The 23,397-nt window shown below is 45.1% G+C and overlaps 1 protein-coding gene across 1 annotated transcript in view; it reads left to right on the top strand.

Annotated features, from left to right (window-relative positions):
• Positions 1-22,150, top strand: part of TRMO (tRNA methyltransferase O) — a 333,801-nt gene extending 311,651 nt beyond the window's left edge. The window contains exon 5 of the mRNA XM_069236557.1: positions 20,886-22,150. Within this exon, the coding sequence (XP_069092658.1) occupies positions 20,886-21,118 (233 nt within the window). The 3' untranslated portion in view covers positions 21,119-22,150. The remainder of the gene's footprint in view (positions 1-20,885) is intronic.
• Positions 22,151-23,397: the final 1,247 nt, after the last annotated feature.

The raw sequence follows: 23,397 nt of genomic DNA, 5'->3' as shown, positions 1-23,397 counted from the left end.
ATAAGGACATTTAAGACTTTGAAGATACATTTAATTCCAAAGTCGAATTTACATATAACTTTAATTTAAAAGCAGCCAGCAAGACAGGCCTGCCTTTAACATGACTCTGGGCACCTCAGCAGTGCACCTATGGGTGCACTATCTATGCTGGGGTCCCCTACATGCCCTACCATATACTAGGGATGTATAGGTAGGTTGACATAGCCAATTATAATTAGCCTAATTTGCAAACTTATTTTGTACAGAGCACAGGCCCTGGGACTGGTTAGCAGTACCCAGGGCACCATCAGAGTTAGGAAAACACCAGCAAAGAGTGAAAAATGGGGGCAAAAAGTTAGGGGGCCTCTACAATTAGCCCTGTTGTCTCACACATATGTGCTTCTAAATTGCTTGTACTTGCCCCAGAACTCTCATGGCTAGTGAAATCAACATCAAATGGACAACTAGTGTTGTGGGCATCAATGCCACCGCTAGCACGCTCAGCAACTACTCGCTCTGTCATTCCATCATAAACAGACGTGCATCTGGACAATCTTTGCAGCAAATTACTAACTGCTTTTTGGTGTGTTTGATTTTGCACTGCAGCCTTTGCTTTTATTTTTCAAATACGTAGCCATACTATCTTGTTCATATGGAATATTTAAGCAGTGTGTGGAAAGGGTGCTGGTGTGACCATGTATTGTAATGAATACAATAGTCTCTTTGGCACCTTAAAATGATATTGCAAGTCACTTTGGGGTTCCTTGTCCTTATAAATTACATAAACCTTCAGCCTTGTTTCTCTGTGTAGTCCCAGAACTCCTAATGACTTGTAATATGCTTTTAATGTACAGAAGCACGACTTTTATTCTATGCATTAGGTTTTTAGGTAGGCAAATGGAGATCAATGCCTCGAGAAGACAATATCAAATTTAACAATTTTTCTTCAAAATTCTTGAAGGATAAATTTGGATTCTTGATGTTGGTCCTTTCTGCAGGGTCATCCCCAAACGTTTTGCCTTCACCCTCCTGTTTTCTGAACCTGTTTTGTGCACCTTGCCACTGCTAGCCAGTGCTAAAGTACTTGTGCTCTCTCCTTTAAAAAGGGTGAGATTGGCTTATACCCATTTGGCACATTTACTTTACTTGTAAGCCCCTAGTGAAGTTGTACTACATGTTCCCAAGGCCTGTAAATTAAATGCTACTACTTGGCATCCAGCACTGATTGTGCCAACCACTTAAATAGTGCTTAAAATATGTCTTAGGCCTGCCATCGCAGCCAATGTGTGCGGTTTTGAAACTATCACTTTGTCCTGAGAAAATAAATCTTTTGCCAGGCCCAAAACGTCCTTTTTTAATACATATACGTCACCTCTAGGGCAGGACCTGGATAACCCAGAGACAGAGTGCAGTTTGTTTAAAAAGTGGGACATGTACTTTTAAGTTTTACATGTCCTGGTGGTGAAAAACTCTTAATTTTGTTTTTCACTACTGCAAAGCTTGCTTACCTTTCCCATAGGATAACATTGGGTTACCTTATTCCTTTACACTTATTGCATAGTGATACCCTTGCTGCCCAAGGACTGCTCTGCTTCCATAGTACTGCTGTTGTGCAACAGGACTCTTCTTCTGTGAGCTGCCTTGCTGAAACCTGCCTGCCTGTGTGTCACAGGACTCCAAAATTTCCAAGGGTCAGTCAGCTGACCTCCTGTTCTCAGGTCACAGTGACGCAACAGGCTTCTCTTCACCATGCATCTGCGACACAGGACTACGCATTACCTCAGCAGCTCCACAAGCTTGATCCAGCGCAATGTATCTCTGTGCAGACAATCGATCCAGCTCCCTGCAGCTCCTCCCAGCTCTGACGCAGGACTTCTTCTCCTTGGTGGCTCCACCAGCCTGACCCAGCGTGACACACCTCGATGCGACAAGCAGCCCAGCTTGATGCAAACTTGTGCATCTCAACGCAAATTCTCTCAAGCCCCAGTGGCTTTACACGCACTGGCCCAGCGAGATGCACCTCGACCTCATCACAGATGCATCACTGCGCAAGTATCAGCAAGCCCCAACAGCTTCCTTGATGACGATGTAGGACCTCACATCTCAAGCTCCCATCGATGGTCACTGGCTTTGCTGCGTGATGCATCTGGGCACAGCGCCTCACACAGCAAGCTCCATGTCAATAGTTTCTCAATGCGAGCCAGCACAACTCAACGCAAATACTTTGCATCACTCCACAACCAGGATTTAAAGTACTCTTGTTCTGCAGGCCTCAGTGTGTCTCTGTAGCTGACCTGCACTCCATTGTAGTCTGCCTGAACTTTTGATTTTGTCCAGGTCATGAGCAACCAGATAACCACAGTTGGCACTTTTTAGGTTTCACCTACACAGCCCTTGCAAACTCTTATGTTACTAAAACAAAATACTTAAAGGGACTCAGAGCCCGCCCATACTTCAGCCCTTACTTACCTGAACTTCCTGTTTGTTCATTCAAACGTCACTCCAATGTTGCTTGAATTTTCTTACTTTTTATTGGCTAGCAGGTCACTTCCTGCTCTTCTGCTCTGCTTTCTATTCTGCTTTTACCATCGCTGGAGCGTGGCGGAAGTACACCTTCCGATTTTTGTTGATTGGTTACTTCTTAGTGTTTATACGCGAAAAGATGAAGTGAACACAAGTCAGTTCTCATTGAAATGCGTGTAAACCTGCCGGCCATTTTGCAGTGGAGTATCGAAAGAAAAGAACTGAAAGAGCAACCGAATACATGAATAATTGCAGAGCAAGTGGATAATATGCATGTGTGCATGGGCACTCTGAATCTTCACCTGTCATGAGTCACCAGTTTAATCTGTGACCCTTTGCGTGCCCCTAATAATTCACAAAAAATCTGGAAACTCCAATGGTGGTGGTAACTAACGCACACCACCTGGAGTTAGCAGTCGGATGTGCGTAGGGGTTGGGGAGCAAAGGGAGTACACAGGTAGTTATTAGCAAAACACCTCCACTAGTGAAACCTCAGCAAGGAGTACACGCAAGGCTAAGGAAGGAGATAAACTATTTCTGGGTGGGGCATCACTTATCGAGGGGTGGTAACACACAGAGAAGGAGGAATGATGCAATGTCCCATGGCAGCGAGGCCCCTACCTCCTCCCCCACGCCCAAACAGCCAGTCTATTAGCATTCTGCTGACAGAGAAACAGCACCATTGGGATGCAGTAACACTGCGCGGGCTGTGTCAAGCGTTTGGCTAGCGTTGGTGCAGCTTTTGCAGTGGCACCGAAGCCTGCCAGTGTGAGGGGTCCACTGGACCCTAGTTTTGGTTTTCACTTACTACTCCACTGAGGGGCATTTTCTCTACCGCAATACGGTTTAAGGCACACTACAGCAGCCATCAAGGAAGCTCTGAAGACTGAAGTTTAAATTGATGAAATGTGCGCGGAGGTTACAGGTTTGAATCCCAGCAGATCCACTTAGCCTTTCATCCTTCCAATGTTGATCTCGTGTCCCTCTTGCAGTTTAGCCATCTATTAGTCTGGGAGAAATTTCCGCTGAGGACTCAAGAGATTACTGGCTATCACTGATAAGGTAAAACCTACTGGTGGCAAAGGGTTTTTGCTGACAAGACCATGCTTTAGTCAAGGCTCCACGTGCAAGCCACATCTAGCCATGCTTATGTACAACTTTGTCCAAAGCAATAACATGAAATAGGCTGCGTGACTGTAAGCGTGCAGTTCACCAACACTGTCAACTTCTGGTGAAGTCAGACCCAAGCTTCTTGCAGTCACAAGATCAGTTACCTTGCAGGAATTAAGGTCATGATTTGAATGCTGCAGCAGGTGTAGTGGCATCAGTGCCAAAAGTTCTCAGAGCCCCTCTAAACGCCAGATATTGCTAAATTGTACTACTAAACAGGCAGTCACAAATGCAGTTACTTTGCAGGCTTTAGGGTTGGGGTTTTAATGGTGCAGCAGGTGCAGTTGCACTGGGGCCACAGGGTGTTGGAACCCTGCTGAACACAGATTATTGCTAACGTACTGCTAAACAGACAGTCACAAGTGCAGTTTCCTTGCAGGCTCTAGGGTCTTGATTTTAGTGGTGGACAGGTGGAGTGACACCAGGGCCAAAAGCTCGAGAAACCGCTCTGAACACTGAATATTGCTATATTTTACTACTAAACAGGCTGTCACTCGTGCAGTTACCTTGCATGCACTAAAGTCGTGATTTGAAAGTTGCAGTGGCACTGGCGCAACTAGGTTTCAGAACCCCTCTAAACACAGATTATTGCTAAATTTTACTACTAAACAGGCAGTCACAAGTGCAGTTACCTTGCAAACATTAGTCTCATGATTTGAATGGTGCAACAGGTTCAGTGGCACCATGTCCAAAAGCTCTAGGAACACTACTAAGCACAGATTATTGCTAAATTTTACTACTAAACAGACGCAGTGCAGTTATCTTGCAGGCATTTAAGCTCATGATTTGAATGATGCAGCAGGTACAGTGGCACCATGGCCAAAAGTTGTCATAGCTCCTCCAAATACCAAATATTGCTATATTGTACTACTGAACAGGCAGTCACAATTGCATTTACCTTGCAGTTAAAAGGATCATGATTTAAATGGTGCAGCAGGTGCACTGGCACTTTCCTAACTATATATTGCTGAACTCTAATACAATGCCGTATTAAATAAGGTGCATGTTACGAGTTTGGAATCATGGGATATGAATTCAACATATATCACATCATAAGCAACTTTGACCAGTTTGTCAAATTGAAAACAAACATTATTATAAAATTTTTCTAATATTTATAACCCAGTTACTAAAATAGAATGCAAAACAAAAAACGAATTTGAAACCTATTGGCTTCGCCATTGCTTGTTGCTTTGTGGCGCTATATTGACTTAAATCTTTTAAATTGCTTATCTTGGATTCTACTCATTGGACTTTTGTCTTATTTTATTTATTATACCGCTCTATTTTTTTAATTTGGTGTAGGAGTCTTCTTGTGTTGTGTCTTCACTTTATTACTATTTGAAGTGCTGCATAAAAACTTTATACATTGCATTAAAGTTATGACTGACTGTTCTTTGCCAAGCTACCAGCGGGTTGAGCACAGGTTAATTTGTAGTTTGCTTGTGACTTCACCCTGACAAGGATTGTGGTTACTGCTTGAGAAGGTTTTCACCCCCTCAACCAGTAACCCAGTTTCTTACACTCGGTCATCTGTTTTTGTGTCTGTGTATTTTTGCCTCTCGGGTAATGATGATGATTTTCTTTTTTACAGCATGCAGTTATCCCAGGAAGTGTTCTTGTGCTGGGAGTAACTAGATGAAGGACTGTAGGCAGCCTAACCTGGGGTAGAATAGAAGAACCAAGTTTTCACTATTTCAGAAATAGCAGATTAATGTCCAGAAATCACTTGCTGGGAGGGAGAAAGGACTTTCCAGCGCCTGGCTAAAAGTTTGGAGAATGAACAACATCCCATGTGGGCTTTACAAATGTGAGGGGGAGTTAGTAGATGTTCTGATGAGGTCGTCTTGGCTGTTAGAGGTGAATATAGAGGAAATTTGGATTGGAAATAAAGAAACTCTTTTGTAATGTTTGCACAATGGACCAGACAGAATATTAAAGTTTGTTTGATGAACAGGAACCATTGATGGAGCAGATAGATGGGGAAATGTGGGTGCAGTGAGGAAGCCAGAGACTGAGACAAGTGGTTGCATTATGTACATTCTGAAGCCTCTCAGATAGCCTTTCACCCTCCTCTTTGACCAATGTGTGGCAAACGTACCAAAAAAGTGTTCACCAAAGCAATCCGTCTCTGTAAAAAAAAATCAACAAAAAAAGTCAGAGGCTCAACGAAAAATCCACCAAATTTGGAAGCTGGTTATGGCTCAGGATCACTCTGCACCTTTCACATAGTAGTAATTTTTTCTAATAATCCCAAAATCGTATCCGACCAGCTACATATATTTTTATTACGCTGCTTGTGAACATAATAAAAACATCAGAAAAGGGAGACCACGTTAGCTAGAAAAAAAAGAAAGCTATATATTTGGCTAGAATATCTGAAAGATCCCACGTGTCGTAATTTTACTTGTCTTGCACTTTTTTGCGAACAAGCACATGTTCTAAGGTAGGGAAAAAGAGAAATGGGTTACTTTCACACAAAAACATATTCAATAATTATGAACGTGGTGTAGTATGGTATTTTTGGTGGGAAAAGGTCCGCTTTCTTTATAAACCATTGTAATATTTTGCAGAAGATATGGGCAAGTAAATCAAGCTAGTGGATGATAGAGAGAGAAACACTGATGCATTATGCAAATACGGGCAGGCTTGCCCACTTTTCCACAAAACTCCCCCACTTGGGAATTGTGGAAGAAAAGAAAAACCCTTTAACCCCAACCCCTTTGCTTGCTCAAAATTAGGGTTTTAAATGGCCTGCCCAAAGGCCAAGAAGGCAAAGATTTCCTCTATGTTCCTTCTGGCCATGCAAGGATGTGTTCACCCTGCTTCCTGCTTCTCCTTATTTCACCTGGCCTTTCAGAAGGACCAGGTAACACATTTAAAAAACATATGGCCTTGATGAAGGACATGCATCTTCTCCCCCCATTTCACCCCTTTGGCCATGTCTAGCAGCACGGAAGGGAAAAGGCATCCTCTCCACTGGATGTGCCTGTAGGCAGGTGATAACAACAAAAACTCCTAAAGGAATTTTTTAAAATTATTTTTGTTATCACTTTTCGATTGGTCATTCAGGATCCAATCAAGCCAACTGAATTGATATAAATCATTTATGTAGAAATTATTTTTGAGTGTGTATAAAACTATAGCTAAGTATACTGTGTTACACTATGCAAATGAATAGTTTAATAACAGGGACACTTTTATATACAATCAATACAAAACAAAGCAGTACAAACAGATAAACTAAAGGTCACATATATACAAAATCCACCAGATATGTTCCAAGTGACTGAAAGATTTGAATTTACTGGAGGTACTATGTGGTAAATAATACAACACAACCTGTCAAACAAATGTTTAAGAATAAGAATACAAATGTGTTTGATACAAGTAGTTCTAATTTATATGGGCTGGTGTCTGTAAGTTGTCAACGTTGCGGTCTCTAAACAGTAACAGTAAACATCCATGAAACATCCATGAGACCATTCTCAGGGCTATATGAGTGTAAACAATACCCTTAAAAATTAAAATTGCATAACACTTTAGTCAAGATTTCTCAAGGTTTGTGCACAGAAATACCATGCCCAAACTGTGTGTGTGTTACTACAAACACAACACTTGGCCTACAACATATACTAAATAAGTTGATGCTACTTATGTGCTACTCTGGGACATGATGAGACAGTAACTTCTGTGTTTAATTCATATGTTTTGGTCACAAGAAGCACAAATTCAAAAACTGAAAATAAAGATTACAAAAATAGATACATGATTATTTTTTTTAGTTAATATGCCATCTAATTGAAGTACCTCTTTATCTGTCAAATAAGGACAATATTCACAGCCTTTATATATCTCAAGTCCTTGCTTCTGTCACTTGCATACTTCATAAAGTTGTTTATTGAACATTTTCCTTGAACATTTTCAGCTGTCTCTCTAAAGAAAAGCTATCATTTCACAGCCTAAACTAGATCACATTCTGGTCTACCACCCCAAAAGGCTGAACACAACTACCTTTTCAGAAGAAACCAGAATTTCAGGTTCACCTGGCATTAGAAGTAATCGCACTTGATATACACTTTAGTCAGAGCCCAGTGAAATCACCACAAGAGTCCCTAGCAAAGTTATTTCCAAGGAATCTTTAATGACCTCATAGTGCTTCACAACGAACAATTTAATTTTGTTATATTCTAAGCAGATGTGGAGAAAAGTGTCCTCTGCTTCAATTTGTCATTCTGTAAGCAGCGTAACATGTGATACATATGTCCCATCTCAACAGGATACAAATTTTATACTTAAGCTCCTTCAACTGAATGCTCCTAGATCAGTGCTTCTTAATTCATTTAGAACCACAACCCAGTTTTTGGAATGACAATCTTGCACAACCCACCAGGTTGATTTTTTTTATAGTAATGTAACATGTAAGCATGGTATGATAGCGCACTTTCATTTTTATAGGTAGCTCATTTTCCATTGAAATCGCCACTAAATTTGCACAGACATATAGTTTTACTGGTAAAACTATATCCCACATAAATGATAATGTGTGGAGATCCAGTTTCAGTGAATATTGATCATTTGTGCATCACCAACTAAAGCATCTTTATTTGTTTTGATCCTGTTAAAATCTTTGTTTCAATCACACTTTAAAATTACAAAAAAGTGCTTACATTTTACTTTCCTAGCTGCTGAATGTGTACAGTTCATTTACAGGTATTTACATTTTGTGGTGTGTTGCAAAAAAATAGCACACTGCAATCATTCCTTTCACACTCCCTGTACCCCAGGAGGATTGTCATATGATTCACTTTACTTTTGTTTCTCTGACTGCAACGTGTGAGGAGTTTGTTATCTCTAATCCGTATGGTGAAAAACATAATCAGTAATTTGTCACAAGGCATAGCCTAACAATCTCTTTGGAGCACAGAAAATGTGACAAGCTATATACAGAATTTAAAGGCATCTTATGTATTGCTTGGAGTTTCCCCATCCACTAACAATCAGCTCACGACTCATTGGTGGGTCGTGACCCACAGTTTGATAAGCACTGTTCTAGATTGAGAGGTTGGCCGAGCCCCACACATCTTCAGCAAGACCCATCTAATTCCTTCTCCATATCGCTATTGCAACTGTTCTATGTGCTTATGATGAAAATTGGGTAATACATTATTTCTAACTAGACGCTAGGAGAAAGAAAATTTGAGAACTTTTTCTCCTAAAGGTACACACAAAATATATCAATGTAACCGTTGCACCTTGAGAAAGATATTGGTAGGCTGAAAAGTGTGGAGGTGCACCTTGAGAAAGACATTGGTAGGCTGAAAAATGTGGAGGTGTTCTGGCAGACCTCTAACTGTACACATTCTAAGAATGAAAAGGGGATTAGCAGTTTCTTCTTTGTTTTTGTAAGGAAGTGTCTTTTTGCTTGTGGGGGATGAAAACCCTTCCCAAGCAACAACTACAATCCCGGTGAACCACAAAAGTCACTAACTTAACCTGTGCTCAACCTTCTGGTACCTTGGCACAAAAGCAGTCATGCTTAACTTAGAAGCAATGTGTAAAGTATTTATGCAGCGCACAAACAGTAACAAAGAGAAAACATAGCCCAATAAAAATCCCAAATCAATTTAGTAAAGTAATAGAAACCTTAAAAATTAAAATGAGACCAAAATGACAAAACTCCAATGAGTAGAAGTGTAGATATGCAATTTTAATGGTTTAAAGCCAAAATAGCTCAAAGAAGCAGAAAGCACTAACTTTGCATATCTAGTCACACTAGGCTGGGACACAGTCACAAGTTCAGGCCTACCGCGTTGGAAACCAGGTTAGTCCCACTGAAAAAGTTACCTTCAGAAAGTCCAGTGTGCAGAGATCAAAACTTCAGGATTTCACAGGAGGGACCCAACTGATGCCAGCCAAGGGACTAGGAGCTGGAGAGGCACCACTTGGGTATCAGGAACTCACGCCACGAGAGGCCAGCAGGACTCAGGCAGGTTCAGTTGTAGGTCCAGGCAAGGCCAATAGCATCAAGTTAGCTGTGCAGTTGCAGAGTGGTGACTGGAGCTTGTTGTGTTCCTGCAGCTCAGTTCAGGGGATCAGCCACTGACTCTTGGAGTCTCTTGAATAGCCTGGGATGAAGGGAGCAAGTCCAGAGAGAAGGGCAGGCCTCACGCAGCAGGGCAGACTTCTGGGAAATAAAGCAAGCCTCAAGCAGCAGGGCAGTCCTCTCGAAAGCAAGGCAAGCCTCAGGCAGTAGGGCAGTCCTCTGGGGAACACAGCAGTCCTTACTCTGTAATGTCTGCAGGCCCTGGAATGTATTGATGAGTGGCTCAGGGAAGTCTGATATTTATACATGATGCCACCCTATGACGTGGGGAAAGCTTGCATCCCACCCCTACATCTGGTTCTGGAAAGTTCCTTCCTTCCCCTGCCCAGGCTCCAAGCAGTGTAGGGTGACGAAAGGTTGGTGCCAAGTTCTTTTGTGAGTGTGCTGCAGGCAGCCGTTTGAAATATAAGTGGAGCAGGGAACAGCTTTGCCTCTCCCACCCTGGCACAGTGGCCCTCTACCAGCTACATCAAAGTCCTATTTTTCACTGTCTAGCCCCAATACGCATTCCTGATGGGGCAGCAATAACAGGCCCAGGCAGACCGAAAAGCCTTAAAGGCCTCATAAGTTTAGAGAAGGAAAATGCCAACTTTCTAAAAGTGGCATTTTCAAAATTGTAATCTAAAATCTGATTTCACCATCAAAGAGGATTTTAAATGGCAATTCATTTGAGTTATGCACAATATTTCCACCTGCTCCCAGTCAAAAGGTCGCACTTAGTAAAAGTAATAAGGTAATTCAATGTTATCATATAGGAGAGGGAGGCCTTACAGTAGTGGTGAATGAATTTAGGAGTTTTTCACTACCAGGACATGTAAAACATGAAAGCACATGCCCTACTTTTTAAATACAAAGAAGTCTTCCCTGTGGTCTATTTGTGGCCTACTGTAGGGGTGTCTTATATGTATTAAAAGGGAAGGTTGAGGCTTGGCAAAAAGTTAATTTTGCCATGCTGAATTGGCAGTTTAAAGCTGCACTACAGGCTACAAAGACAGACCTGAGACACGTTTTAAAACACTACTTTTATTGGGTGGCATGAGTGCTGCTGCCTACTAGTAGCAATTAATTCACAGGACCTGAGTACCCATGGTACCATATATGAGGGAATTACAAGTAAATTAAATGTACCACTCAGGTGTACACCAATTGTATCATGTTTCAGGGGCAGAGTACAAGCCCTTAAGCACTGATTAGCAGTGGCAAAGTGCACAGAGAACAGGTTCGGAAAACAGAAGGGGTGAAGGCAGTGTTTTTGCACAGAAATCAGTGTGCAGCTTGTGCAGTTAAAAAAATAAAAATAAGTGTGTTAGACCTGACAGCCTTAGGGTAGTCACCCCTAACTTTTTGCCTGCCTTCCTCCACTTTTTGGACACTGTTTTTGCTGGCTTTTAGACTCTGTGCACTTTACCACTGCTAACCAGTGCTAAAGTGCATATGCTCTCTCCCTTAAAACATGGTAACCTGGAATCATACCTGATTGGACTATTAATTTACTTATAAGTCCCTAGTAAGGTGCACTCCCTGTGCATAGGGCTGGTAGATTAAATGCTACTAGTGGGCCTGCAGCACTGGTTGTGCCACCCACTTAAGTAGCCCCTTTTCCTTGTCTCAGGTCTGCCATTGCAAGGCCTGTGTGTGCAGTTTCACTGTCACCTCGACTTGGCATGTAAAAGTACTTGCCAAGCCTAAACCCCCCCTTTCTCCACATATAAGTCACCTCTAATGTGTGCCCTAGGTAACCCCTAGAGCAGGGTGCTGTGTGGGTGAAAGGAAGGACATGTACCTGTGTAGTTTACCTCTCCTGGTAGTGTAAAACTCCTAAATTCGTTTTTGCACTACTGTGAGGCCTGCTCCCTTCATAGGTTAACATTGGGGCTGCCCTCATACAGTATTGAAGTGGTAGCTGCTGATCTGAAAGGAGTAGGAAGGTCATATTTAGTATGACCAGAATGGTAATATGAAATCCTGCTGACAGGTGAAGTTGGATTTAATATTAGTATTCTAGAAATGCCACTTTTAGAAAGTGAGCATTTCTTTGCACTTAAATCTTTCTGTGCCTTACAATCCACGTCTGGCTGGGCTTAGTTGACAGCTCCTTGTGCATCCACTCAGACACACCCCAAACGCAGGGTACTCAGCCTCACTTGCATACATCTGCATTTTGAATGGGTCGTCCTGGGCTGGGAGGGTGGAGGGCCTGCTCTCACACAAAGGACTGCCATACCCCCTACTGGGACCCTGGCAGACAGGATTGAACTGAAAGGGGACCTGGTGCGCACTTCTTAGCCACTCTTTGAAGTCTCCCCCACTTCAAAGGCACATTTGGGTATAAAACAGGGCCCCTGCCCTACCTCATCAGACACTTGCTGGAGAAGAAACCTGAACCAGAAACTACATCTTGCCAAGAAGAACTGCCTGGCTGCTCAAAGGACTCACCTGTCTGCTTTCTACAAAGGACTGCTGCCTTGCTGTTGGCCTGCTGCCTTGCTGAACTCTTGTCTGGCTGTGAAAGTGCTCTCCAAGGGCTTGGATAGAGCTTGCCTCCTGTTCCCTGAAGTCTCAGGACCAAAAAGACTTCTTTTTTTCACTTGGACGCTCCGTGCGCCGAAAATGTCGACGCACAGCTTGTTCCGCGGCGAGAAAAATGCTGCACACCGACGCTGATCGACGCAACGCTCTTGGGACGATCGGAAACCCGACGCATGGCTTCGCAAGGACAACGCCGCCCGACCTCTAGAGGAGAAATCGACGCAACGCCTGCCGTGAGATCGTAATTTCGACGCGCAGCCCCGCAGAACGACGCGTAGCCGGAAAACAAGCAGGAAAATCCACGCACAGACCCGGGACATCTGGTAATCCCGCGACCCACAGAAAGAGACTGTTCGCGCCGCAAAACGACGCACGACTTCCCCGTGTGGAAAATAACGACACAAGTCCTTGTGTGCTGGGGAGAAATCGACGCACACACCCTTTTTCCACGCACCTCTTCCTTTGTGGCCCTCTGAGGAGATTTTTCCACTCCAAACCAGGTACTTGTGCTTGAAAGAGACTTTGTTTATATTCTAAAGACTTAAGACACTTTATATCACTTTTCAGTGATATCTCTACAATTATCCTGATAAATATTATATATTTTTCTAAACACTGTGTGGTGTATTTTGGTGGTGCTATATGGTGGTATTGTATGATTTATTGCACAAATACTTTACCCTGACTAGAGTGAGGGCTTTTGCTTGGACAGGGGGTAACCTGACTGCCAACCAAAAACCCCATTTCTAACATTGGTGATCAGTGGTGAGGATAGGACTTGTATTTGTGCAGTGACATACAGTAGCTAAGTATTTCACTACCTTACCACAGTTGAAGGTCAACTTGGTTTTCATCTCTTTTTGCAAATCCATTTTTTTCCTGACAATTTTCAAAAACTAAATCCTCACTCAACATGTCTCTGACTCGGTCTCAGACAGGGGACTTTGACCTAGTCCAGTTGGATACATATACGGTCAAACAACTAAGAGGATTCTGCAGGGCAATGAGGGTACCCACCCAAGGGGCCTCCAGAAAGGAGGACTTTCAAGTGGCGCTGAGGGCCTGGGCAGAAGCCCATTTAGAGGATGATGAGGAAGAGGAGCCAGAAAATGGCCCCTCAGAGGAATTTTCACTATCGGTGGATGGTGTTACCACTGCAATTGTGCCCCCTTCCAGACCAGGGAGCAGTGTCTCTGTGCAAAGCCTGACCGTAGAGGAAAGGAGAGAAGAAAGGGAGTTCCAATTGCAAATGGCAAAACTGAAAATTGAGGCTCAACAGGAGGAGAGAAGGGCAGAAAGAGAAGCCAAGCAAGCTGAGGCTGAAAGAGCAGCCAAACAAATTGAAGCTGAAAGAGAAGCCAAACAAGCTGAAGCTGAGAGAGCAACCAAACAGGTGGAGGCTGAGAGAGCTTTGGCTGAAAAGAAACTATTGTTGGCTCATGAACTGAGTCTCAAGGAGCTGGAGATCAAGGCGAGACAGTCTGAATCCAGCAATAATGGTGGCAGCATACTGACAGGACCTGCTGGAGAAAAGAAGGTTTGTATACCCAAAAATGTGGTGCCCAGTTTTGTGGTGGGAGATGACATAGATAAATGGTTAGCTGCTTATGAAGTTGCACTAAGGGCTCATGAGGTTCCTGAAGGGCAATGGGGAGTAGCTATGTGGGGTTATGTACCGCCATTGGGGAGGGATACACTCTTCACATTGGATCAACCTGATCACATACCCACTTCAGAAAGCCACTTTACTTGCCAAGTTTGGGCTGACCCCTGAGGGATACCGTCAGAGGTTCAGGGACAGCACCAAACAAACCACACAAACATGGGTAGATTTCTTTGACTTCTCCAGTAAGGCACTGAATGGATGGGTGTGGGGCAACAAAGTAGCTGATTATAAAGGTTTATATGACTTGATTCTGAGAGAGCATATGCTTAATACTACTTATACAGAGTTGCGCCAGCACTTAGTGGATAGTAAGCTGACTGATCCCAGGAAGCTTGCTGAGGAGGCGGACCTCTGGGTTAGCACCAGAGTGTCCAAGAAGGTACCTGGGGGGGACTCCCACAAAGGTGGTCAGGGTTCCCAACAGAAGAAAGAGGGGGGAGATAAACTTGCAGATAAGGAACTCTCCAAAGGCCCCCAAAAGAATTCCCAGGGAGGGGGTGGCAACCCTTCCTTTTCCAGATTTGGGAAAAAGCCAGGGACATATGACAAGTCAGGGAAATCTAACCCCAAGTGCATGGAGTGTTACCAGTATGGTCACTATAAAGGCGATCCCCAGTGCCCCAAGAGGGCACCGTCCACTACCGGACAGGCACCTGGGTTGACTAGTGTAGCGCTCGGGGGGGAGATGGACCCAGATAGCTTTGGGGAACAGGTAGAGATTTCCCTAATGTCCCTGGGAGAAGGTGAAATGGTGCCCAAGGCCCACATGCCCAAAAATACTTCCAAGTACCGGCAGTGGGTCACCATTGATGGGCAGAAGGTGGAGGCTCTGCGTGACACAGGAGCCAGTATGACTACTATCAAGAGTCAGCTGGTGTCAACAGAGCAGATAGTCCCTAATACATTCCACCAGGTCATAGTCGCTGACAATCGCGAGAGTCACCTACCGGTGGCTCTGGTTCCCTTTGAGTGGGGGGGGGGTCTCTGGTACTCTGAAAGTAGCTGTGAGTCCTGCCATGCCTGTAGATTGTCTGTTAGGCAACGATCTTGAGCATACTGCTTGGAAAGAAGTGGAGCTCAAGTCTCACCTGGAAATGTTAGGGTTACCTGAGTGGGTCTGCATGACCACACGGTCCATGGCTGACCGAGAGGGAAGTCAAGGGCGTCTGGAGCCTGGAACGATGGCCCAGAGAGCTGCCAAGAGGAGGGACAAGGGGTGCGGGAAACCGGCCCCAGAAGTTCCCGCAGTGGCTGACGGGGCTCCTGAGGAGGAGGCTCCTGAACCAACTGGGGAAGACATTGCCACCCTAGGTGACTTACCTGAGCTTGCTGGCTGGCAAGTTGAGGGTGGACCCACCAGGGAGGAGTTCTGCAAGGCGCAGAAAGAATGTCCCACTCTGGAAGGTCTGAGGAAACAAGCCTCAAACCAGGCGGCAGGTGACGCCTCTGGCGATCACCACCTATATTGGGAGAATGATCTCCTCTACAGTGAGCTTAAGGTTCCGGCCTTTGGGGCAGCACGTACGCTGGTGGTCCCCCAATGTTACTGAACCTTCCTACTGGGTCTGGCTCACGACATTCCCCTGGCAGGACATTTGGGGCAAGGCAAGACCTTTAACAGGCTTGTCACCCACTTTTATTGGCCCAAAATGAGGACACACTCAGATAAGTTCTGCAGATCTTGTCCTACCTGCCAGGCCAGTGGTAAAGCAGGAAAAAGGGTTAAAACCCCCCTGATTCCACTTCCTGTCATTGGCGCCCCCTTTGAAAGGGTGGGCGTCGACATTGTTGGTCCCTTGGATCCCAAAACTGCCTTAGGCAACAGGTTCATCCTGGTTTTGGTGGACCATGCCACCCGTTACCCAGAGGCAATCCCTCTGAGGACCGTAACTGCACCGGTGGTGACCAGAACTCTGATGGGGATATTTACCCGTGTGGGATTCCCCAAGGAGATAGTGTCTGACAGAGGCACTAACTTCATGTCTGCATACATGAAGTCTCTGTGGGATGCGTGTGGTGTAACCTACAAGTTCACCACACCCTATCACCCCCAGTCTAATGGTCTTGTGGAGAGATTCAACAAGACCCTGAAAGGCATGATTGGTGGCCTCCCTGAGGCCATGAGGCGTAAGTGGGACGTCCTCTTACCATGCCTTCTCTTTGCTTACAGAGAGGTCCCGCAGAGGGGGGTAGGGTTCAGTCCCTTTGAGCTTCTCTATGGGTACCCTGTCAGGGGACCCTTAAGCATTGTCAAGGAGGGATTGGAGAAAGCTCCAAAGGCACCCTCTCAGGACGTGGTCAGCTATATGTTGGCCCTCCGCAACCAGATGACCCGCTTCTGGAAAGAGGCCCAAAGTAACCTTGAGGCCAGTCAAGAGGTAATGAAACACTGGTATGACCAGAAGGCCACCCTGGTAGAGTTTCAACCTGGAGACAAAGTGTGGGTAATGGAGCCAGTAGAGCCCAGAGCTCTCCAGGACCGCTGGTCTGGCCCATTTGAAATAAAGGAGCGGAAAGGGGAGGCCACTTACCTAGTGGACCTCCAAACCCCTAGGAATCCCCTAAGGGTGCTCCATGTGAACCGACTAAAGGCTCATTTTGAGAGGTCGGAGATCAACATGCTTCTGGTCACAGATGAAGGAATGGAAGAGGAGAGTGAACCTCTCCCCGACCTCCTCTCTGCCCAAGAAGGTGATGGGTCAGTAAGCGGGGTCATTCTTTCTGACTCCCTGACTCTAAACCAGAAAGGAGACTGCTATGAGCTGTTGGAGCAGTTCTCCCCCCTGTTCTCCCTTACTCCTGTACTGACCCACCTCTGTGTTCATGATATTGACACCGGTGACAGTCTCCCTGTGAAGAACAAAATGTACAGGCTGTCGGATAAGGTGAAGGCCAGCATCAAGGAGGAGGTCTCCAAGATGTTGACTCTAGGGGTTATCGAGAAATCCAGTAGTCCCTGGGCCAGCCCAGTGGTGTTGGTCCCTAAGGCTACTGCCCCAGGTGCGAAGCCAGAACTCCGGTTCTGTGTGGACTACTGGGGTCTCAACTCAGTCACACGGACTGATGCTCACCCCATCCCCCGAGCTGATGAGCTCGTTGACAGGCTAGGCGCTGCCAAGTTCCTGAGTACGTTTGATCTTACTTCAGGGTACTGGCAGATCGCCCTGACTGAGGGGGCTAAAGAAAGATCTGAATTTTCAACCCCTAATGGCCATTACCAGTTCCGGGTGATGCCGTTTGGATTGAAAAATGCCCCCTCCACCTTCCAACGGTTGGTTAACGGGGTCCTAGCTGGCAAGGATGCCTTCTGTGCAGCCTACCTGGATGACATAGCTGTCTACAGTTCCAGCTGGGAGGAACACCTGCTTCACCTCAAGGAGGTGCTTCAGGCCCTGCAACAGGCAGGCCTGACCATCAAGGCTAGTAAGTGCCAGATTGGGCAGGGTTCCGTGGTGTACTTGGGACACCTAGTGGGTGGTGGCAAGGTGCAGCCACTCCAGGCCAAGATTGAAACTATCAAGGCCTGGCAACCACCTAGAACGCAGACGGAGACGGAGAACGCAGACGGCGGCCTTTTTAGGCCTCACAGGATACTACCATAGATTTGTCAAGGGCTACGGTACCATTGTGTCACCCTTGACAGAACTCACTTCCAAGAAACAACCTAGGCTGGTGAATTGGACAGAGGCTTGTCAGAAAGCCTTTGACGCCCTGAAGGAAGCCATGTGCACGGCCCCCGTGCTCAAGGCCCCTGACTACTCCCAGGAATTTATCGTGCAGACAGACGCTTCAGAGCATGGCATAGGGGCAGTTCTAGCACAGCTAAATGAGGAGGGCCTAGACCAACCGGTAGTCTTTATTAGCAGAAGGCTATTACCACGGGAACAGAGGTGGAGTGCTATTGAGAGAGAAGCTTTTGCTGTGGTCTGGGCACTGAAGAAGCTAAGACCCTACCTGTTTGGGACTCACTTCCGGGTTCAGACAGACCACAGGCCCCTCAGATGGCTCATGCAGATGAGGGGTGAGAATCCAAAACTCTTGAGGTGGTCCATTTCCCTACAGGGGATGGACTTTACGGTGGAACATCGCCCAGGGGTTGACCACGCCAATGCTGATGGTCTCTCCAGATACTTCCGCCTTAGCGATGAGAGCTCCCAGGAGGTCGGGTAGCTCTCCCCACTTTCAGCTGGGGGGGACACATGTTAGACCTGACAGCCTTAGGGTAGTCACCCCTAACTTTTTGCCTGCCTTCCTCCACTTTTTGGACACTGTTTGTGCTGGCTTTTAGACTCTGCGCACTTTACCACTGCTAACCAGTGCTAAAGTGCATATGCTCTCTCCCTTAAAACATGGTAACCTGGAATCATACCTGATTGGACTGTTAATTTACTTATACAGTAAGTCCCTAGTAAGGTGCACTCCCTGTGCATAGGGCTGGTAGATTAAATGCTACTAGTGGGCCTGCAGCACTGGTTGTGCCACCCACTTAAGTAGCCCCTTTTCCTTGTCTCAGGCCTGCCATTGCAAGGCCTGTGTGTGCAGTTTCACTGTCACCTCGACTTGGCATGTAAAAGTACTTGCCAAGCCTAAACCTCCCCTTTCTCCACATATAAGTCACCTCTAATGTGTGCCCTAGGTAACCCCTAGAGCAGGGTGCTGTGTGGGTGAAAGGAAGGACATGTACCTGTGTAGTTTACCTGTCCTGGTAGTGTAAAACTCCTAAATTCGTTTTTACACTACTGTGAGGCCTGCTCCCTTCATAGGTTAACATTGGGGCTGCCCTCATACAGTATTGAAGTGGTAGCTGCTGATCTGAAAGGAGTAGGAAGGTCATATTTAGTATGGCCAGAATGGTAATATGAAATCCTGCTGACTGGTGAAGTTGGATTTAATATTACTATTCTAGAAATGCCACTTTTAGAAAGTGAGCATTTCTTTGCACTTAAATCTTTCTGTGCCTTACAATCCACGTCTGGCTGGGCTTAGTTGACAGCTCCTTGTGCATCCACTCAGACACACCCCAAACACAGGGTACTCAGCCTCACTTGCATACATCTGCATTTTGAATGGGTCGTCCTGGGCTGGGAGGGTGGAGGGCCTGCTCTTACACAAAGGACTGCCATACCCCCTACTGGGACCCTGGCAGACAGGATTGAACTGAAAAGGGACCCGGTGCACTTCTTAGCCACTCTTTGAAGTCTCCCCCACTTCAAAGGCACATTTGGGTATAAAACAGGGCCCCTGCCCTACCTCATCAGACACTTGCTGGAGAAGAAACCTGAACCAGAAACTACATCCTGCCAAGAAGAACTGCCTGGCTGCTCAAAGGACTCACCTGTCTGCTTTCTACAAAGGACTGCTGCCTTGCTGTTGGCCTGCTGCCTTGCTGAACTCTTGTCTGGCTGTGAAAGTGCTCTCCAAGGGCTTGGATAGAGCTTGCCTCCTGTTCCCTGAAGTCTCAGGACCAAAAAGACTTCTCTTTTTCACTTGGACGCTCCGTGTGCCGAAAATGTCGACGCACAGCTTGTTCCGCGGCGAGAAAAACGCCGCACACCGACGCTGATTGACGCGACGCTCTTGGGACGATTGGAAACCCGGCGCACGGCTTCGCAAGGACAACGCCGCCCGACCTCTAGAGGAGAAATCGACGTGACGCCTGCCATGAGATCGTAATTTCGACGCGCAGCCCCGCAGAAGGACGCGCAGCCGGAAAACAAGCAGGAAAATCCACGCACAGACCCGGGACATCTGGTAATCCCCGCGACCCACAGAAAGAGACTGTCCGCGCGCCGGAAAACGACGCACGACTTCCCCGCGTGGAAAATAACGACGCAAGTCCGTGTGTGCTGGGGAGAAATCGACGCACACACCCTTTTTCCACGCACCTCTTCCTTTGTGGCCCTCTGAGGAGATTTTTCCACTCCAAGCCAGGTACTTGTGCTTGAAAGAGACTTTGTTTATATTCTAAAGACTTAAGACACTTTATATCACTTTTCAGTGATATCTCTACAATTATCCTGATAAATATTCTATATTTTTCAAAACACTGTGTGGTGTATTTTTGTGGTGCTATATGGTGGTATTGTATGATTTATTGCACAAATACTTTACACATTGCCTTCTAAGTTAAGCCTGACTGCTCGTGCCAAGCTACCAGAGGGTTCCCCCACAGGATAATCTTGGATTGTGTGTGACTTACCCTGACTAGAGTGAGGGCTTTTGCTTGGACAGGGGGTAACCTGACTGCCAACCAAAAAAACCATTTCTAACAAAGTGCCATACAGCAAAGGGTTCCAGAGAGCAACTCGTGGGGAAGCGAGCTGCCTGTAGCAATGTGCAAATGTGGACCCTTGCTTAAATAAATAAATAAATAAATAAAACGTGTTGTAAGTCAAGGGGGGGAAGTATGGTTGGGAGCAGCCCGGCTGCAGTGAGCTGCTGCGTGGCTGTCGCACGATCACTACAGAAAAAAAGAATAATGAACCAGAGGATGGATGGCGGGCAGATGAGCAGTGGATGAGAATGGCGGCTACCTGGGAGGTGGCAATCTGCAGATGGGAGAGAAAAAGTATAATTCACAAAGGCTTTTGTTTCGTGAGTGTCTTATGCGTGGAAATGGTGAATAGGCCACATATTTATGCACTATATTTGGCTGAAACACAATTACCAGAGAAATGGCTTTGTGACTCAGACCTGGAAATTTAGGGACAATTCACACCCAAGACAAGAGGAGAACACAGGCACTCTACACTAAAATGTTTCTGAGTCATATTGACAGGTCCTTAGTTTAAGACCTTTTAAGCATTCATTAAGTCCGGGAACTTTAGTGAGTCTTTTTTATAATCGTTCGAAGTGAACATATAGTGCAGCTTAGTTTGACATTGTTCTTGCTTTGTCGTTTTATTTATACAGATACTGAAAAAACGCCGTTTAAATATTTCCAGTCCCCAGAAGAAGCAAAGCGTGCCATAACAACATTGTTAGCCGCCGACCCACGCTCTGTATACAGAAGGAAGCGCTGCGAGGACCGTCTGTATTACTTCACGCTGGACATGGTACACATCACGTGTTGGTTTGGCGAAGGCTTTGCAGAAGTGCTGAGAATAAAGCCCATCAGCTCTCTTCACCATTCGATCAATGGCTAAATAATGTGCTGCACTTTCCAAAAACGTATGTTATTACCTGCACTTATAATCAATGATTTTGCGAAAATCACAATACACAGAAGGGCTGACATTTTTGTATGTGTGGTCCAGCGACATACTTGGGAGCTCGGCAGTGAGGAGAAGCTTCAAAGGAAGGTGCATTTCAATTCAGTAACATTTTGGCCGTGCAAAAATACAGTGGGAATGGAGGCCCAGTCAGACAGACCGATTTTTTTTAGATTAGTCTTTCTGGAGAAATTTTATTTTTAAGTTATATGATGGTTGAAACAGCATTATAATTAAAAGACAAAAAATAGCAATGGTTTTATTTGGGGCTAATTCATAAATGTTTTTTCGCACCAAGGTATTTCTTAGGTTGGGATAGAAAGCATTTACATTTCTAGTGAAATCTGACAAGCGCATACATCACTTATGGAGGGGGAAATCCTTCATTTTCCACTGTCATAACTTTGGGAACATGGGATGTTCATGATGAAGAGGTATGGCAGTAATAATGGAAATGGGGTAAACATCCGTAAAGTTATAACTTTGCCTGTATTAAACATTTTCAAATTAATTTCCTACATCTAATAATGCCCCCAGATAGATTGGAGTGAAAAATACCCAAACAAAACCAATCTGCGCTGGGTGAAAGGGGGAATAGGCTTTTGCATAGGTACGGGAAAAAGTTAAGGAGCATTTGCACTTATTAAATAATCTTAAACAGGCAGATTTCTACGAGAAAAGCATCCGACAAATTATAGTTGGACATCTACACGTGAATCTGTGATTTCTGTAACTCTTAGAGGGTGTACTTTGGGATTTATTACAACTCAACAACTTCCATAATTATGTTCAAATCCTGAAAATCTACAGTGAGTTTATGTATGACTTTTAAAAATGTCTGTGAATCCGGCCCTTATTTGGCAAAATGTGTTAGTTGCTAATTCACTGTTAAATAATGCTGTACATTTGGTTCTTGTGAAATTGTAATATTATGTTACTCAACAAATAAAGTGAAGTTTCTCCTGCTATTAATAAAATTTCTTGACAAGAAAAGCCTGCCAGGCCATTCTGGCATTTCACTTACCTATCTTTTCTCTAAAGCTATAGATACTGCTTGCAAACAGGTTTTAATCTTGTTACCTGCAGCATATCACTAACCCACAGTCGAGACATAAATTCCACAAAAAGCATAGCAACAATGGTCCGTCTAACTTTCATAGGTCCCCCTCAATCCTGCCAGCTAACCATAAATGGCACAGCAATTTTGTGATGCATATGTTACCTACAGTTGAGTTGGGCGTACCGTCATTAAAGTAAGATATCCGTTGCCCCCTCTGTTCCTCTGTTTCCCTCAGTTTCCATCCAGTTTCTGGTTTGGCAATAGTCAGACCTCAGATAATAAATGTGTTTTGTCCTCTGTCACCCTTCATGTTCCTGAAGAGACATTGCCTTAAAAGATAGTGTTTGGCACCATCCCAGCATCTTGTGAAGAACACTCTCCAGCCATGTTGGAAGGTGGGTCTGCACAAGTAATGGGTCCGCACACGACCACCACTGGGAACCAAACACCCCATTATAGGGCTTGACTCTCATAAGGTAGCGTTGTAGAGCAGTCCAAGAATTACTCAGGGGAGGTGGTGTGGACTAGTAACCCCCATTCACGAGCACACAAGCATGGCACTCAATAAATTATTGTCCAATCTGTGCTTTTTTTTATACAGTAAAAGTACATTTATTACACACACACTACTCTACTATGCAACAATTTTCAAATATACACAAATTAATGGAATTGCCCTTTGATGACATGGTGTAATCATTCTTGTCTCCCCAAGTGAAAATATAATCCAACAACCCACATGGCAAAACCTTTCCTTGTATCCCAATGCAATAGTTGACTGTGAGTTGTAGTGAGAGCACATAAACCCTGTAATAAAGTACATCTGCATGGATAAGAGGTGGCTGTCAGTCTTATTACTCAAATCAGCATCAACAAGGAACATTTAGAGACATGTTGGAATAATTTAAAGATTGGGATTACTTGTAGATTATTTTCAGATTACTTCATATTTAACCTTGATTAACCTGGTATAATAGAATCCTACACCCCTAGAGAGTGTAGTCCTACCAGCAAAGAACAAAAGTTCCAAGAGGCGTGTGCTCCACCTTGAGCTGGAAACCTTAGGGGGTTACAATTATTTTGCCCCTCCCAACCTAGAGTGAGGACACCAACTGTGCACTGGGGGGAGACTGCGCTCCCCGTGTCCATGGGT

This window comes from Pleurodeles waltl, chromosome 1_2 (assembly GCF_031143425.1).
Source record: "Pleurodeles waltl isolate 20211129_DDA chromosome 1_2, aPleWal1.hap1.20221129, whole genome shotgun sequence".
NCBI classification, from domain to species: Eukaryota; Metazoa; Chordata; class Amphibia; order Caudata; family Salamandridae; genus Pleurodeles; species Pleurodeles waltl.
The sequence above is the reverse complement of the archived record's forward strand: the minus strand, read 5'-3'. Positions and strand labels throughout refer to the sequence as shown.